This window comes from Heptranchias perlo, chromosome 4, assembly GCF_035084215.1.
Source record: "Heptranchias perlo isolate sHepPer1 chromosome 4, sHepPer1.hap1, whole genome shotgun sequence".
Lineage (NCBI taxonomy): Eukaryota > Metazoa > Chordata > Chondrichthyes > Hexanchiformes > Hexanchidae > Heptranchias > Heptranchias perlo.
Genome location: NC_090328.1, coordinates 120,807,914 through 120,824,886, shown reverse-complemented (window position 1 = coordinate 120,824,886; position 16,973 = coordinate 120,807,914). Strand labels below are relative to the sequence as shown.

The window sequence follows — 16,973 nt, the reverse complement described above, 5'->3', positions numbered from 1 at the left end:
TCTTGGCGCCCGCACAGTCCCGCTCTTAAGACACTGTCACAGTGCCAGGATGAAGTCAGCAGCAGTAAATGTCCGTTTTCTGTTAAAATGTCACCATCTTTTTCCAGTCCCACGCAGGAAATAAAATATCAGGAGGTCACAATCTTCCCTTCACTTCTGAAACGAGGAAGGGCAGTGGGGGGGGGGGTCATTGGTTTGAGCTGAGAAATAGACTAGAGTACTACTGAACTACATAACCCCTTCCCACCCAACTGGATGGAGCTGCACTCAGGCTCTGTGAGCGGACCTTGCGAGCAAGTACAGGATCTGTCTCGCAGTGGATTTAAGTTATGTCGTCCGTGCAGAAAAGGTGGAAGTGTCAGCCATATAATACTTCTGTTGCACTAGGTCGAGCGTAGTGGAAGCATGGCAGGGTGTCAGCTGTGGCTCAGTTGGCAGCACTCTTGCCTCTGAGTCAGAAGGTTGTTGTCCAAGTCCTACTCCAGAGACTTGAGCATGTAATCTAGGCTGACACTTCAGTGCCGGTACTGAGGGAATGCTGCACTGAGTGAGATGCCGTCTTTCGGATGAGACTTTAAACCCCGTCTGCCCTCTCAGGTAGATGTTAAAGATCCCATGGCACTATTTCGAAGAAGAGCAGGGGGAGTTCTCCCTGTTGGTGTCCTGGCCGATATTTATCCCTCAACCAACATCACTAAAGCAGATGATTTGGTCACCATCTCATTGCTGTTTGTGGGATCTTGCTGTGCGCAAATTGGCTGCCGTGTTTCCTACAATTACAAAAGTGACTACACTTCAAAAGGTACTTTATTGGCTGTAAAGCTCTTTGAGGCGTCCTGAGGTCTTGAAGACGCAGGAGTGGTACCGTTGAGCCCAGGCTGACACCTGTTTAGTGTAGTGCTACATCCTACTCCATAAATAATATTAATAACACACATCAAACAATGATCATACACGTTGATGGATACTGTCGCAGAAGTGAATATGCAATGTAGACTCAAATACACTGACAAAATCCCTTTTTTGTACCATATTTATTGTTGCTTTCACTGCATAAATAGACCACCTAGTACCGGCAGACCAGTATGATCTAATGCTTTTAGAAACCAGTGTTTGTGGGTTATGCATTAAGCTGTCATATTGTATAATATTGTATCATGAACAGCTATGGAGTTGTGCTCTATTTAAGATGTAACTCGCACCAAGTCCCATTCACCCATCGCCACTGTGCTCACTGACCTACATTGGCTCCTGGTACAGCAACACCTCCATTTTAAAATTCTCATCCTTGTCTTCAAATCCCTCTGTGGCCTCGCCCCTCCCTATCTCTGTAACCTCCTCCAGCCCAACAACCCTCCGAGATCTCTGTGCTCCTCCAATTCTGGCCTCTTGCGCACCCCTGATTTTCATCACTCCACCATTGGCAGGCGTGCCTTCAGCTCTGGAATTCCCTCCCTAAACCTCTCCACCTCTCTCTCCTCCTTTAAGTTGCTTCTTAAAACCTATCTCTTTGACCAAACTCTTGCTCACCTGACCTAATATTTCCTTATGTGGCTCGGTGTTGAATTTTGTCTGATAAACGCTCTTGTGAAGTGCCTTGGAACCTTTTACTACGTTAAAGGCGCTATATAAATGCAAGTTGTTGTTATTGAAGAAAGAAAGTTAAAGTACAAAATCCTATTCATTAGATGGAAATAATGAAAATCTCTGAGGTACCACATCAAACAAAGAACTCCACACCTGAAGATCTGAGCTGCTCATATCCAGTACAATTTGCAATGTGTTTAACACACTTTAACACGGTGGAGAAGATTGGGAGATATAGAATAGACGCTTGGCTTCCACCAGAGCCCAGTGCTGTTGTTTCTGGTCCCTTACTGACCTCCGGTGGCTGCAATGGAAAACTACAAACTGCAAAAAACACTGAGGCCTTGAGCCTCCGAAAGTCTCGAGGTGCCTGGCTCTGCCTTCAAAACTAAAATACTTGATCGATATGCAATAATAGTGTTTCAGTTCTTCAACGTCAATGTTCTCACTCATCAACATCACACACTACATGAAAGAAAGAAAGACTTGCGTTTTTATAGCGTCTTTCATGACCTCAGGACGTCCCAAAGTGCTTAACAGCCAAGTAAAAGTACTTTTTTAACAGAACTTAACAAAGTACTTTTGAAGTTAAAATTATGAAGGGTTTTGATAGAGTGAATAAGGAGAAACTGCTTCCATTGGCGGGAGGGTCTGTAAACAGAGGACACAGATTTAAGATAATTGGCAAAAGAACCGGGGGTTGGGGTGGGGGGATGATGAGGAGAATTTTTTTTACTCAGCGAGTTGTTGTGATCTGGAATGCACTGCCTGAAAGGGCGGTGGAAGCAGATTCAGTAGTAACTTTCAAAAGGGAATTGGATAAATACTAGAAGGGGAAAAAAAATCAGAGCTATGGGGAAAAAGCAGGGGAATGGGACTAATTGGATAGATCTTTCAAAGAGGTAGCACAGGCACAATGGGCCAAATGGCCTCCTTCTATGAAGTGTAGTCACTGTTGTAATGTTGGCTGGTCCATTGCATCCTCTAGTGGCCATCTATAGAATCCTCTCAGATGGAAAAGCTGTGTGACAGGGCAGAGGAAGCAAAAGAATCCATGAATTACTCCAGGGAGAGGATTTCATCACCCTTCTTGGCTTTCTTTGTTTGACCTTCCTCAGTTTTTTTTGTATATCTCTCTCTCTTGCTCCTTTGTGCTCGCCCACCTGGCTGCGGGGTGTTGTCAATGCCTGAAGTACTTTTGAAGTATACGCTGTTGTAATGTAGGAGGCAGATTGGCAACACGTGTGGTTTGACCCTCTGAGTCAGATAGTTGTGGGATCAAGTCCCACTCCAGAGACTTGAGCACAAAATCTAGGCTGGCACTCCGGTGCAGTACTGAGGGGGTGCTGCACTGTCGGAGGTGCCGTCTTTCGGATGAGATGTTAAACCGAGGCTCCATCTACTCTCTCAAGTTAACGTAAAAGATCCCATGACACTATTTCGAAGAAGAGCAGGGGAGTTCTCCCCGGTGTCCTGGCCAATATTAATCCTGCAATCAACAGCACTAAGAGCAGATTATTTGGCCATTATCACATTGCTGTTTGTGGGACCTTGCTGTTCACAAATTGGCTGCCTCATTTCCTACTTTACAACAGTGACTACACTTCAAAAGGAGTTCATTAGCTGCAAAGTGCTTTGGGACGTCCTGAGATCGTGAAAGGCGCTTGACAAAACTGCCCCATAAAATGTACACATGTCCTGACTTATAAAACCCAGTAGTGCAATATAACCTTGTCATTTCTGTTAACAGATCACCCCCGAAACATTAGCCTTTCTCTTCCCAAACCAGAAATTAAAAACAGAAAATGCTGGAAACACTCAGCAGCCCAAGGCAGCATCTGCGGAGAGAGAAACCGAGTTAACGTTTCAGGTCGATGACCTTTCATCATCAACAACAACTTGCATTTACAAAGCGCTTTTAACATAGTAAAATGTCCCAAGCCGCTTCACAGGAGCGATTATCAAACAAAATTTGACACCGAACCACATAAGGAGATATTAGGACAGGTGACCAAAAGCTTGGTCAAAGAGGTAGGTTTTATGGAGCGTCTTAAAGGAGGAGAGAGAGGTTTAGGGAGGGAATTCCAGATCTTAGGGCCGAGGCAGCTGTAGGCACGGCCACCAATGGTGGAGCAATGAAAATCAGGGATGCTTAAGAGACCAGGTCTGGAGGAGCGCAGAGATCTCGGAGGGTTGTAGGGCTGGAGGAGGTTACAGAGATAGGGCGGGGCGAGGCCATGGAGGGAACAAGTGCACTTAAGTCACTTTCATATAACACTGGAGGTGTGGAATCGCCAGGAAAATTCCACGCTTGCAGCATTTTAACACGTTTTGTCACAGCCTGTAACAATGAACCACTCGTCCGGAAATGGCCAATTCCTGGAGTTGAACACCAGGAATAAATGCTGAATTAGGACAGAAATCCAAATGTGGTTCGTTATTTTAGCCAGGCCAGACACAAGACTTTTTTTTGATGAGACTCTAATAAAGATCGGGTGCCTCCTAAAAAGTTGCTGGGCATAAAGGTTGTATCTTGTAAGAGGAACACAAATGATGCAATAAGGAACATAATTATGGTTTTGTTTGCCTTCTATTTGAAGAATTAGGAGAGAAAAGGGCTGTTTATCCCTTTCCCCCTCCCCCCCCCCCCGCAAAGCCAAGCATCAGACAAGTAAAGTATTACATAGAATTTACAGCACAGAAACAGGCCATTCGGCCCAACTAGTCTATGCCAGTGCTTATGCTCCACACATTCTTCGTCCTTCCTTACTTCATCTCACCCTACCAAAATAACCTTCTATTCCTTTCTCCCTCACGTACTTATCTAGCTTCCCCTTAAATGTATCTATGTTATTCACCTCAACCACTCCTTGAGGTAGCGAGTTCCACATTCTCACCACTCTCTGGGTAAACGTGCACTGTGTCTGTCAAGATCGCGGTACACCCCAATTTCCTGTCCCTGGCGGTCAGCACTGGGAAGCGGGAGTAGAAACGAGAGCTCAGCACTCGGCCCAAAGATTGTGCAGGGGGAAGGAAGGAAATAAATTAAACTGATGCTTCTTCGGGTTACCCCCAGGCCTCTCTCAGACCCTCCACTCCCACTGCCAGATTTTTGCAGCGTCCCTGTATCTATGGGTGGATGTACAGGAAGGTGATGAGGCAAGAGGGCCAAAATGCCGTCCCCCCCCCCATCATTAACATTAAGCGCTGGGACTGCGTCTACTACAGGTGCGGGCCCAGTAACACATAGGGTTGCCAACCCTCCAGGGTTGTCCTGGAGTCTCCAGGAATTAAAGGTTAACCTCCAGGACACTGCTGCCAGCAACACCCAGGAGAAAAATCATAGGGGCGTTAAAAAAAGTGTTTTTTTTTTCATTTTCTTTGAACCACTTTTATAAAAATTATTGTGTGGAGATGCCGGTGATGGACTGGGGTTGACAATTGTAAACAATTTTACAACACCAAGTTATAGTCCAGCAATTTTATTTTAAATTCAATTTAAAAGAAAATTAAATTGAATTTAAAATAAAATTGCTGGACTATAACTTGGTGTTGTAAAATTGTTTACAATAAAAATTATTGGCAATGAGGGGAGGGACCTCTGTTCGACTGACAGTCGAGTCGTCCAATCGTGTGACAAAGAGCTTGTTCTCTTTCCAGTCGGTGTGAGATGGACGTGTTGGGCGACCAATGGCGGGAGTGTATGGGGGGGGGCGGTGCGGTTGGAGGAGGGATGCCATATTTCCTCCCCACCTGATTTGACCATTCCCCAAACACAGTGATGAGGAAAATCAGCTCTAAGTTCTGAAGGATAAAGTGTCAACAGATGCCGTTGAACAAAGATAGCAAAATGGAGTATATAAAATGATAAGGATTACCATGATTGATAAAGTAGCAGATAATAATCTAAGTAGGTCACCGAGAACAACACGACCTGATGCTGAGGATAATGAACTGGTGCCTTGGGGAGGTATACAGGGCAAGGAGTGCAAAGGGTCTTGTGGGGGTCACCCTCCTTCATGATATCATAGTACCTTTAAGTCTTAAAGGTAAGGTCACCCTTTATGTGATTTTTCTCCTCCTGAAGTGCCAGCTCTTTCCAGTGGTGTGAGGAGGATTTGAACTGTGGGAATGCAGCACCGCTCACTCCAGGCACTTTGTCTGAAGGCCACTGGATTGCATCCCAAGAATAGTGAATCAACCCAGTTGCACCCCAGAAAAGGTATAAAAGGAAAAAGAATTTGCATTTATATAGCGCCAATCACAACCTTAGGATGTCCCAAAGCGCTTTACAGCCAATGAAGTACTTTTGAAGTGTAGTCACTGTTGTAATGTAGGCAATGCAGCAGACAATTTGTGCACAGCAAGATCCCACAAATAGCAATGTGATACACGACCATATAAATCTGGTATAGTGATGTTGGTTGAGGGATAAATATTGGCCAGGACACCGGGGAGAACTCCCCTGCTCTTCTTCGAAATAGTGCCGTGGGATCTTTTACGGTGACCTGAGAGGGCAGACGGGGCCTCAGTTTAACGTCTCATCCAAAAGACAAGACCTCCGACAGTTCAGCATTGGGAGTTTCAGCCTAGATTTTGTGCCCAAGAGTAGGACTTGAACCGACAACTTTCTGCCTCAGGAGCAAGAATGTTAGCATTGAACCATAGCTGACACCTGTGTACCACTGCCTAGCTATCAACCAAAGACCCTGATCCTGAAACATGCAATATTGCTATACCAGTATGTAAAATTGTCAAAAAAAATTAACTTCTTTTGATGTACCTCACTCTAAAACCCAAAGCTAGCTCTATAGAGTAAATTCAGTGCTGTTGTACTCCCAGCAGGAAAGCCATGGTATAAGGGAGGGCAGCTCAAAGCTAGGGCTACAGATTTGTACCTCTCATTCTCTGACCTGTGCTCCCTCTGAGTATGGTGCCCCACTGGGAAGGCGGGAGCGCTGAATTTTCTTTTATAGAATCATAGAATGGTACAGCACAGAAGGAGGCCATTTGGCCCGTTTCGCCTCTTTGAAAGAGCTATCCAATTAGTCCCATAGCCCTGCAAATTTTTTCCCTTCAAGTATTTATCCAATTCCCTTTTGAAAGTTACTACTGAATCTACTTCCACCCCCTTTCAGGCAATGTATTCCAGGTCATAACAATTCGCTCCGTTAAAAAAAAATTCTCCTCACCTCCCCTCTGGTTCTTTTGCCGATCACCTTAAATCTATGTCCTCTGGTTACTGACCATTCTGCCACCGGAAGCAGTTTCTCCTTATTTACTCTATCAAAAAGTTTCATGACATGCATTATATACGCTGCTCTAACTGATTCAAAATGTCACTCCTGATGCGTTCCCAATATTGACAGCACCTCAATTACAATTTTTGACTATTTACCACTTTAGAAACCTCATCTGCCATATTTCAATGATTTCTGTTCTGATATTAGCAATGAATTTATCGTAACCAAGGTGGTTTAGTGCAAATTCTAAAAGTTCATAACCCCTGGAGCCCGTGGCTGTCAGAGTTTAATGGTCTTTCACCCATTTAACGTTTTTTTACTTCTTGACTTTGGTCGCTGCTTTGATCACACCTGATATTATAGTGAGCTCTTCTCGTTGCAGGGAAAATTGAGAAATCCAGCCCAGTGTCACCCACTACAGAAGGCCCCGTGCCCTCTCCACAGCCTGAGCACACGCCTGCGGAACAGGAAGCATCAGGACAGAGTCGCTCTAGAGGTCTAATGGAGACGCTGCTGGAAGACTACGAAATACAGAAAGTTAAACGGCGGGAGAGGCGGGACGAGTCCAATGTAAGCAGCTGTGTTTTGTGCCAACAATACTGGAAGTTAAATTGGTTATAAAAACCAGAGTCAGTTCAGTAAGTAAAATGCTAATATTTGCCATGAATTGCTTTTGGAAGGCAAAACTGAGCCATGACCTGATAGAGGTTAAAATGATGAAGGGACTTGATAGGGGAGGCATAGAGAAGATGTTTCCACGTGAGGGCATCCAAAACTAGGGGCCGTCAATATAAGATAGTCACTATTGAATCCAATAAGGAATTCAGGAGAAACTTCTTTACCCAGAGAGTGGTGAGAATGTGGAACTCACTACCACAAGGAGTAGTTGAGGCTAATAGCATAAATGCATTTAAGGGGAAGCTGGAAAAACACATGAGGGAGAAAGGAATAGAAGGATATGCTGATAGGGATAAATGAAGTAGGTTGAGATGAGGCTTGTGTGGAGCATAATCACCGACACAGACCAGTTGGGTCAAATGGCCTGTTTCTTTGCTGTATAATTCTATGTAAAGTGTTCCTAACATCTTTGATATGAGAGGAGGCCAAAGCAGACTAGACTAGGTTCACTGATAGTAGTGTTCCCCGACCAATGTCTCTCCTACCAAGGGTACTGGGCCTGTGTGCATGTGCGTACTGTTGATGGCGTTGCAGTGTGTTATCTATGACTGAGCCGGCCGTACAGACATAAAGGTAAACAGGCAATGAGCATCTTTGTTTACAAACACTGAAACTTTAACCCTCATGACATTATCACGAAATGGATATGTATGATGACTCCCCACCACCGCCTAGGGTTGCCAACCCTCCAGGATTGCCCTGGAGTCTCCAGGAATTAAAGATTAATCTCCAGGACACTGCAGCGAGCAACACACAGGGGAAAAACCATAGGGGTATTTTTTTTTAAAACCCTATGGTTTTTCTCATTTTCTTTGAACACTTTTATTTATTAGTTCTAAAAATATTAGAGATAGTGAAGAAAGGCTGTTTGACTGGGCGGGGCGGTTGGCGCAAGAGGTCACGTGATGAAACCTCCAGTCTTTGGGGCAGAATTTAATGTGCCTCCAACACAGAATTACATAGAGTGTATAGCACGGAAACAGACCATTCGGCCCTACTGGTCTATTCTGGTGTTTATACTCCACACGAGCCTCCTCCCACCCCTCTTCATCTCATCCTATCAGCGTAACCTTCTATTCCTTTCTCCCTCATGTGTTTATCTAGCTTCCCCTCAAATGCATCTATGCTATTCACCTCAACTAGGTAAAGAAGTTTCTCCAGAATTCTTTATTGGATTTATTAACGACTATCTTATATTTATGGCCCCTAGTTTTGGTCTCCCCGCCACGAGTGGAAACATCTCCTCTACTTCTACCCGATCGAACCCTTTCATAATCTTAAAGCCCTCCATCGGAACACCCCTCAGTCTTCTCTTTTCTACAGAAAAGAGCCCCAGCCTGTTCAATCTTTCATGATAAAGATAACCTCTCAGTTCTGGTAACGTCCTAGTAACTCTTGTTTTACACCTTCTCCAGTGCCTCCGACATCTACAACAGAAAATGTCTTTCCACTAAGATTGCTTTACCCACAGTGACAGGCGTGTCAATTAAAAGAGAATTCAAACATATTCAGACAGGTTTTGAACTCCTGATTTGAAGAGTCTAAAATTCAGAACCTCCGACTCCAAATGGCAAGACCAGTGCGTCAGTGGGGAGAGAGCCTCCTCTAAGTGATAGCAATTCTGACAACAAGTTAGGTCATTAAACTGACAATAAACATGATGTGGAGATGCCGGTGATGGACTGGGGTTGACAAATGTAAGGAATCTTACAACACCAACTGTTTTATTTGAAAATCACAAGCTTTCGGAGGCTTTCTCCTTCGTCAGGTGAGCGAGTTATATTTATCACACACTCGCTCACCTGACGGAGGAGAAAGCCTCCGAAAGCTTGTGATTTTCAAATAAAACAGTTGGACTATAACCTGGTGTTGTAAGATTCCTTACATTTGACAATAAACACATAGCAACAGCGAGACTGCAGAGGATTCAACATATTTAGCCCCCACTCCCCATTAAAATACCAAGGGCCAGAACAATAACAGCCCCCAGTAACACCCCCACTACACAGCCAGGAATCAATCATAATGTCTAAAGGAACTAATTAAGCACTGGAAGAAGAAAAATGTTAAAGGGAAATGGGATTAAAGTGGATGGTTCCAGTGTGGAGCTAACATCATCAAAGGAACAACGAGGTGAACAGCCTCCTAAGATTTCATGATAATCTCCCACTAGACAGTCAGAGACTAAACCCACTCATACAGATGTGACGTCCAGGAGCCAGACTCATAGCTCCACTTTCCCCTTTCCCCCTCCCCCCCTCCAAACAAAATGGCCACGAATCAGATGTGTGACCCCCAACAGTAAATAGTCAGGAATTTAACCACTGGACAGCCAAGAATGTGATGTATTAAAGTGGACTGGAACAGCCATTTCCAAACTATTCTAAATCAGATCAAATTCCAATTTGCCTGAATAAATCTGAATTGGTCCAGTTTGTATTTCCACCTCAGGTTTGTTACTTATTTGGTAGCAATAGTAAGCCAATCCCATACAGAAAGCAAACTGTGACCAGGCATAATTCATGTATGTAGAGGGGAGGGGAGAGGGTGGGGGAGTCTGGGGTTTGGACAATCACATTATTTATACCTCATTCCAAAACGTTACTTTATTAGAATTTAATTCAGTGCCCTGGCCAAGAGATCGGACAGGCGACCTGTGTCAGTGCCACTCTTGTGTCTGGGCACGGAATAAGAGCAGTCCAGGGTGACTGCTTCTCAGATTTTGTCCCACTTGGGGAAAGGGGAAACATGACCATCTTAAGCTGTTTTAATCGCTCCACCATTGGCGGCCGTGCCTTCAGCTGCCTCGGCCCTAAGCTCTGGAATTCCCTCCCTAAACCTCTTCACCTCTCTCCTCCTTTAAGACGTCCCTTAAAACCTACCTCTTTCACCAAGCTTTTGGTCACCTGTCCTAATCATAGAAGGGTTACAGCACGGAAGGGGGCCATTTGGCCCATCGAGTCCGTGCCAGCTTTATGCAAGACCAATCCAGCTAGTCCCACTCCCCCACCCTATCCCCGTAGCCCTGCAAATTTTTTTACTTTCAAGTACTTATCCAGTTCCCTTTCGAAGGCCATGATTGAATCTGCCTCCACCACCCCCTCGGGCAGCGCATTCCATTTCTAACCACTCGCTGTGTAAAAAAGTTTTTCCTCATGTCACCTTTGGTTCTCTTCCAATCATCTTAAATCTATGTCCTCTGGTTCTTGACCCTTCCGCCAATGGGAACAGTTTCTCTCTATCTATTCTATCTAGACCCTTCATAATTTTAAACACCTCTATCAAATCTCCTCTCAATCTTCTCTTTTCCAAGGAGAACAACCCCAGCTTCTCCAGTCTATCCATGTAACTGAAGTCCCTCATCCCTGGAATCATTCTAGTAAATCTCTTCTGCATTCTCTCTAAGGCCTTCACATCTTTCCTAAAGTGCGGTGCCCAGAACTGGACACAATACTCCTGTTGTGGTCAAACCAGTGTTTTATAAAGGTTCATCACGACTTCCTTGCTTTTGTACTCTATGCCTCTATTTATAAAGCCCAGGATCCCGTATTCTTCTTTAACCGCTTTCTCAACCTGCCCTGCCACCTTCAATGATTTGTGCACATATACCCCCAGATCTCTCTGTTCCTGTACCCCTTTTAGAATTGTGCCCTCTAGTTTATATTGCTTCTCCTCACTGCATTGGTGAGACCACATCCAGAATACTGTACGCAGTTTTGGTCTCCTCATTTAAGAAAGGACATAATTGCTTTAGAGGCGGTTCAGAGAAGGTTCATTCGACTGATTCCTGGGATGAGGGGGTTATCTTATGAAGAAAGGTTGGACAAGTTGGGACTGTATACATTGGAGTTTAGAAGAATGAGAGGTGATCTTATTGAAACATATAAGATCCTGAGGGGACTAGAAGGGGTAGATGCTGAGAGGATATTTCCCCTTGTGGGAGAGACTAGAACTAGGGGTCATAGTTTATAGGAACATAGGAACAGAAGTAGGCCATTCAGCCCCTCGTGCCTGCTCCGCCATTTGATAAGATCATGGCTGATCTGTGATCTAGCTCCATATACCTGCCTTTGGCCCATATCCCATAATACCTTTGGTTGCCAAAAAGCTATCTATCTCAGATTTAAATTTAGCAATTGAGCTAGTATCAATTGCCGTTTGCGGAAGAGAGTTCCAAACTTCTACAACCCTTTGTATGGAGAAGTGTTTTCAAATCTCACTCCTGAAAGGTCTGGCTCTAATTTTTAGACTGTGCCCCCTACTCCTAAAATCCCCAACCAGCGGAAATAGTTTCTCTGTATCCACCCTATCCGTTCCCCTTAATATCTTATAAACTTCAATCAGATCACCCCTTAACCTTCGAAACTCTAGAGAGTACAACCCCAATTTGTGTAATCTCTCCTCGTAACTTAACCCTTGAAGTCCAGGTATCATTCTAGTAAACCTACGCTGCACTCCCTCCAAGGCCAGTATGTCCTTCCGAAGGTGCGGTGCCCAGAACTGCTCATAGTACTCCAGGTGCGGTCTAACCAGGGTTTTGTATAGCTGCAGCATAACTTCTGCCCCCTTGTACTCTAGTCCTCTAGATATAAAGGCCAGCATTCCATTAGCCTTCTTGATTATTTTCTGCACCTGTTCATGACACTTCAATGATCTATGTACCTGAACCCCTAAGTCCCTTTGGACATCCACTGTTTTTAACTTCTTACCATTTAGAAAGTACCCTGTTCTATCCTTTTTTGATCCAAAGTGGATGACCTCACATTTGTCTACATTGAATTCCATTTGCCACAGGTTTGCCCATTCACCTAATCTATCAATATCGCTATGTAATTTTATGTTTTCATCTACACTGCTTACAATGCCACCAATCTTTGTAAACAATTTTTCAACACCAAGTTATAGTCCAACGACTTTTATTTGAAATCTACAAGCTTTCGGAGGCTTCCTCCTTCCTCAGGTAATTGTCAGGAGCTCCTTGAAGCCTACGCATTTATACATCATAGAACAATACATGGTGTTTACAGACTGCCCCTGCAACTGCCCGTTGTCAAGGCAACGGGCAGTTGCCTTGGCAACGTTGACTTCAAATAAAAATCGTTGGACTATAACTTAGTGTTGTAAAATTGTTTACAATTGTCAACCCCAGTCCATCACCGGCATCTCCACAACAATCTTTGTGTCATCGGCAAACTTAGATATGAGACTTTCTATGCCTTCATCTAAGTCGTTAATAAATATTGTGAATAATTGAGGCCCCAAGACAGATCCCTGCGGGACTCCACTAGTCACATCCTGCCAATGTGAGTACCTACCCATTATCCCTACTCTCTGTTGCCTTTCGCTCAGCCAACTTCCTAACCAAGTCCGTACTTTTCCCTCGATTCCATGGGTTTCTATCTTAGCTAACAGTCTCTTATGTGGGACCTTATCAAATGCCTTCTGGAAGTCCATATAAATAACATCCATTGACATTCCCCTGTCCATTACTTTAGTCACCTCTTCAAAAAATTCAATCAGGTTTGTCAGGCACGACCTACCTTTCACAAATCCATGCTGGCTCTCTCTGATTAACTGAAAATTCTCGAGGTGTCCAGTCACCCTATCCTTAATTATAGACTCCAGCATTTTCCCCACAACAGATGTTAGGCTAACTGGTCTATAATTCCCTGGTTTCCCTCTCTCTCCTTTCTTAAAAAGCAGAGTGACATGTGCAATTTTCCAATCTAGAGGGACAGTTCCTGAATCTGGAGAACTTTGAAAGATTATAGTTAGGGCATCCGCAATATGCTCACCTACTTCCTTTAAAACCCCGGGATGGAAACCATCTGGTCCTGGGGATTTGTCACTCTTTCGTGCTATTATTTTCTTCATTACTGTTGCTTTACTTATGTTAATTTTATCGAGTCCCTGTCCCCGATTCAATATTAGTTTTCTTGGGATTTCCGGCATGCTAGCCTCTTTTTCTGCTGTAAATACTGATGCAAAGTAACCGTTCAACATGTCTGCCATTTCCCCATTGTCAATGACAATATCCCCACTTTCAGTTTTTAAGGGGCCAACACTGCTCCTGACCACCCTCTTTTTCCTAATATAACTATAAAAGTTCTTCGTATTGGTTTTGATATCCCTTGCGAGTTTCTTTTCATACTCTCTTTTTGTAGCCCTTACTATCTGTTTTGTGACCCTTTGTTGATCTTTGTATCTTTCCCATTCGCCAGGATCTGTGCCATTTTTTGCCTTTTTGTATGCCCTTTCCTTACGTCTTATACTGTCCCTTACCTCTTTAGTTGTCCATGGCTGTTTTTTTTGGCAAATAGAGTTTTTGCCCCTCAGGGGTATAAACTGATTCTGTATCACATTAAATGTTTCTTTAAACATTTCCCACTGATCATCAGTCGTTTTACCCATTAACAGATTTGCCCAGTTTACTGTGGACAGTCGCTGTCTCATCCCATTGAAGTCTGCCTTGCCCAAGTCTAGAATCTCAGCAGCTGACTCACTATTTTCCCTTTCAAACACTACATTGAACTCGATCATGTTATGATCACTATTGGATAGATGTTCACGCACAGTTAAGCCGTTAACTAAATCTGGTTCATTACTCATTACTAAATCTAGTATGGCTTGCCACCTTGTTGCCTCTAGGACATACTGCTGTAGAAAACTATCCCGGACACACTCAAGAAATTCACTACCTTTCTGACAGTTGCTAGTCTGCTTTTCCCAATCTATGTGAAGGTTAAAGTCCCCCATTAAGACCACTATGCCTTTCTTACACGCTTGTCTAATCTCCGCATTTATACGATCTAGCACTTCAGAGCTGCTGCCAGGGGTCCTATACACAACTCCCACTATAGTCTTAGATCCTTTCCTATTTCTCAATTCAACCCATAAGGTCTCTGTTGGCTGCTTAACTCTCGTTATATCCCCCTTTATCATTGAAGTGATTTCATCTCTAATCATTAAGGCTACTCCTCCCCCTCTTCCATTTTCCCTATCTCTCCTGTAGACCTTATAACCCGGTATATTTAGTTCCCAATCCTGACCATCCTGCAGCCATGTCTCAGTAATAGCTATCATGTCATACCCTCCAATTTGAATTTGAACCTGTAGTTCATTTAATTTATTCCTTATACTCCGTGCATTTGTATATAGAACTCTTAGTTGGGCCACACACCCTAGCGTGACCTTCAGCTTTGATGCTGGGTTCTAGTTTTTATTTTATATGTCGTGCCTAAGGTACACTTTCTTTCCGCTGCTCTACGCTTTTCCCTTTCACTTGTTCTTGAACAACTGTTTGTACTATTTGTATTGTAAATTTCCCCTGGGTCTTCCCCTCTCTTGCTGCTCTCAACTTTATTCCCTTCTGACTCCCCGCTCAGGTTCCCATCCCCCTGCCACTCTAGTTTAAACCTTCGCCAACAGCACTAGCAAACACCCCCGCGAGGACATTGGTCCCGGTCCTGCTCGGGTGTAACCCGTCCCGCTTGTACAGGTCCCACCTTTCCCAGAACCGGTCCCAATGTCCCAGGAATCTAAATCCCTCCCTCCTACACCATCCCTGCAGCCACGCATTCATCCTGTCTATTCTCCTGTTCCTATACTCACTAGCACGTGGCACTGGTAGTAATCCCGAGATCACTACCTTTGAAGTCCTGCTTTTTAATTTATCTCCTAACTCCTTAAATTCACCTTGCAGGACCTCATCCCTTTTTTTACCTATGTCGTTGGTACCAATATGGACCACGACTACTGGCTGTTCACCCTCCCCCTCCAGAATGCCCTGCAGCCGCTCCGTGACATCCTTGACCCTAGCACCAGGGAGGCAACATACCATCCTGGAGTCACGTTTGCGGCCGCAGAAACGCCTATCTGTTCCCCTTACAATTGAATCCCCTATCACTATGGCCCTGCCACTCTTCTTCCTCCCCTCCTGTGCAGCAGAGCCACCTGTGGTGCCACGAACTTGGCTCTTGCTGCTTTCCCCTGACAAGCCATCTCCCCCAACAGTATCCAAAGCGGTATATCTGTTTGAGAGGGAGATGGCCCCAGGGGACTCCTGCTCTACCTGCCTAGTCCTTTTACTCTGCCTGGCGGTCACCCATTTCCTTTCTGCCTGCGTAATCTTTACCTGCGGTGTGACCACCTCACTGAACGTGCTATCCACGATAGTCTCAGCATCACGGATGCTCCACAGTGAATCCACCCGCAGCTCCAGCTCCGAAATACGGTTTGCCAGTAGCTGCAGCTGGACACACCTCCTGCACACATGGTCGCCAGGGACACTGGTAGTGTCCATGACTTCCCACATAGTGCAGGAGGAGCATATCACGGGTGCGAGCTGTGCTGCCATGACTTGCCTCAGACTCTCAGACTCTCCTCCCGCTTTTGGTCTCTCCTTTTTACACTGTGCTCACATCTCGGACTCTCCTGCCTCACCTGTGACGTCGCACAGTAGTTTTCTCTTGTTGCAGGTCTGCTGCTGCTTCTATTCCCCAATCTCAGTCTTCTATGCTCAGGTCCACTGCCGCTCTGGGGAAAAAGTTAGGAAAAGCAAGGCAAAGCAGCACCTCCTTCCCCACTTCACCGAACTCCCACACTTACCAAACTCTCAGCAGTTCACACTGTGTTGTCCGCACACCGTTTAAAAATAAGAGGTCTCCCATTTAAGATGGAGATGATGAGAAATATTTTCTCTCAGACAGTCGTGAGTCTGTGGAACTCCCTTCCCCAGAGAGCAGTGCAGGCAGGGTCATTGAATATTTTTAAGGCTGAGTTAGATAGATTCCTGATTAACAAGGGAGTCGAAGGTTAGAGCAGGTAGACGGGAAAGTAGGGTTGAGGTCACAATCAGATCAGCCATGATCTTATCAAATGGCACAGCAGGCTCGAGGGGCTGACTGGCCTACTCCTGCTCTTAATTCGTACGGTCTTCCTACCGAAATGTATCACTTCGCATTTTTCTGCGTTAAATTTCATCTGCCACATGTCCACCCATTTCACCAGCCTGTCTATATCCTCTTGAAATCTATCACTATCCTCCTCACTTTTTTCTACACTTCCAAGTTTTGTGTCATCTGCAAATTTGGAAATTGTGCCCTGTACACCCAAGTCTACGTCATTAATATATATCAAGAAAAGCAGTGGTCCTAGACCAATTCTGGGGAACACCACTGTACACCTCCCTCCAGTCCGAAAAACAACCGTTCACCACTACTCTCTGCTTCCTGTTACTTAGCCAGTTTTGTATCCATGCTGCTACTGCCCCCTTTATTCCATGGACTTCAGTCTTGATGACAAGCCTACCATGCGGCACTTTATCAAAGGCCTTTGAAAGTCCATTAACACCACATCAACCGTATTGTCTTCATCTGTCACCTCATCAAAAAACTCTATCAAGTTAGTTCAACACGATTTGCCTTTAACAAATCCGTGCTGGCTTTCCCTAATCAATCCACACTT

The 16,973-nt window shown here is 44.6% G+C and overlaps 1 protein-coding gene across 3 annotated transcripts in view; it reads left to right on the top strand.

Moving 5' to 3' along the window:
* The window catches only part of LOC137321262 (A-kinase anchor protein 2), a 152,106-nt gene that overhangs the window by 122,502 nt on the left and 12,631 nt on the right, over positions 1-16,973 (top strand). For all 3 annotated transcript variants that reach the window (XM_067983608.1, XM_067983607.1, XM_067983609.1), the window contains exon 3: positions 7,213-7,400. In XM_067983608.1, the coding sequence (XP_067839709.1) occupies positions 7,213-7,400 (188 nt within the window). The remainder of the gene's footprint in view (positions 1-7,212; positions 7,401-16,973) is intronic.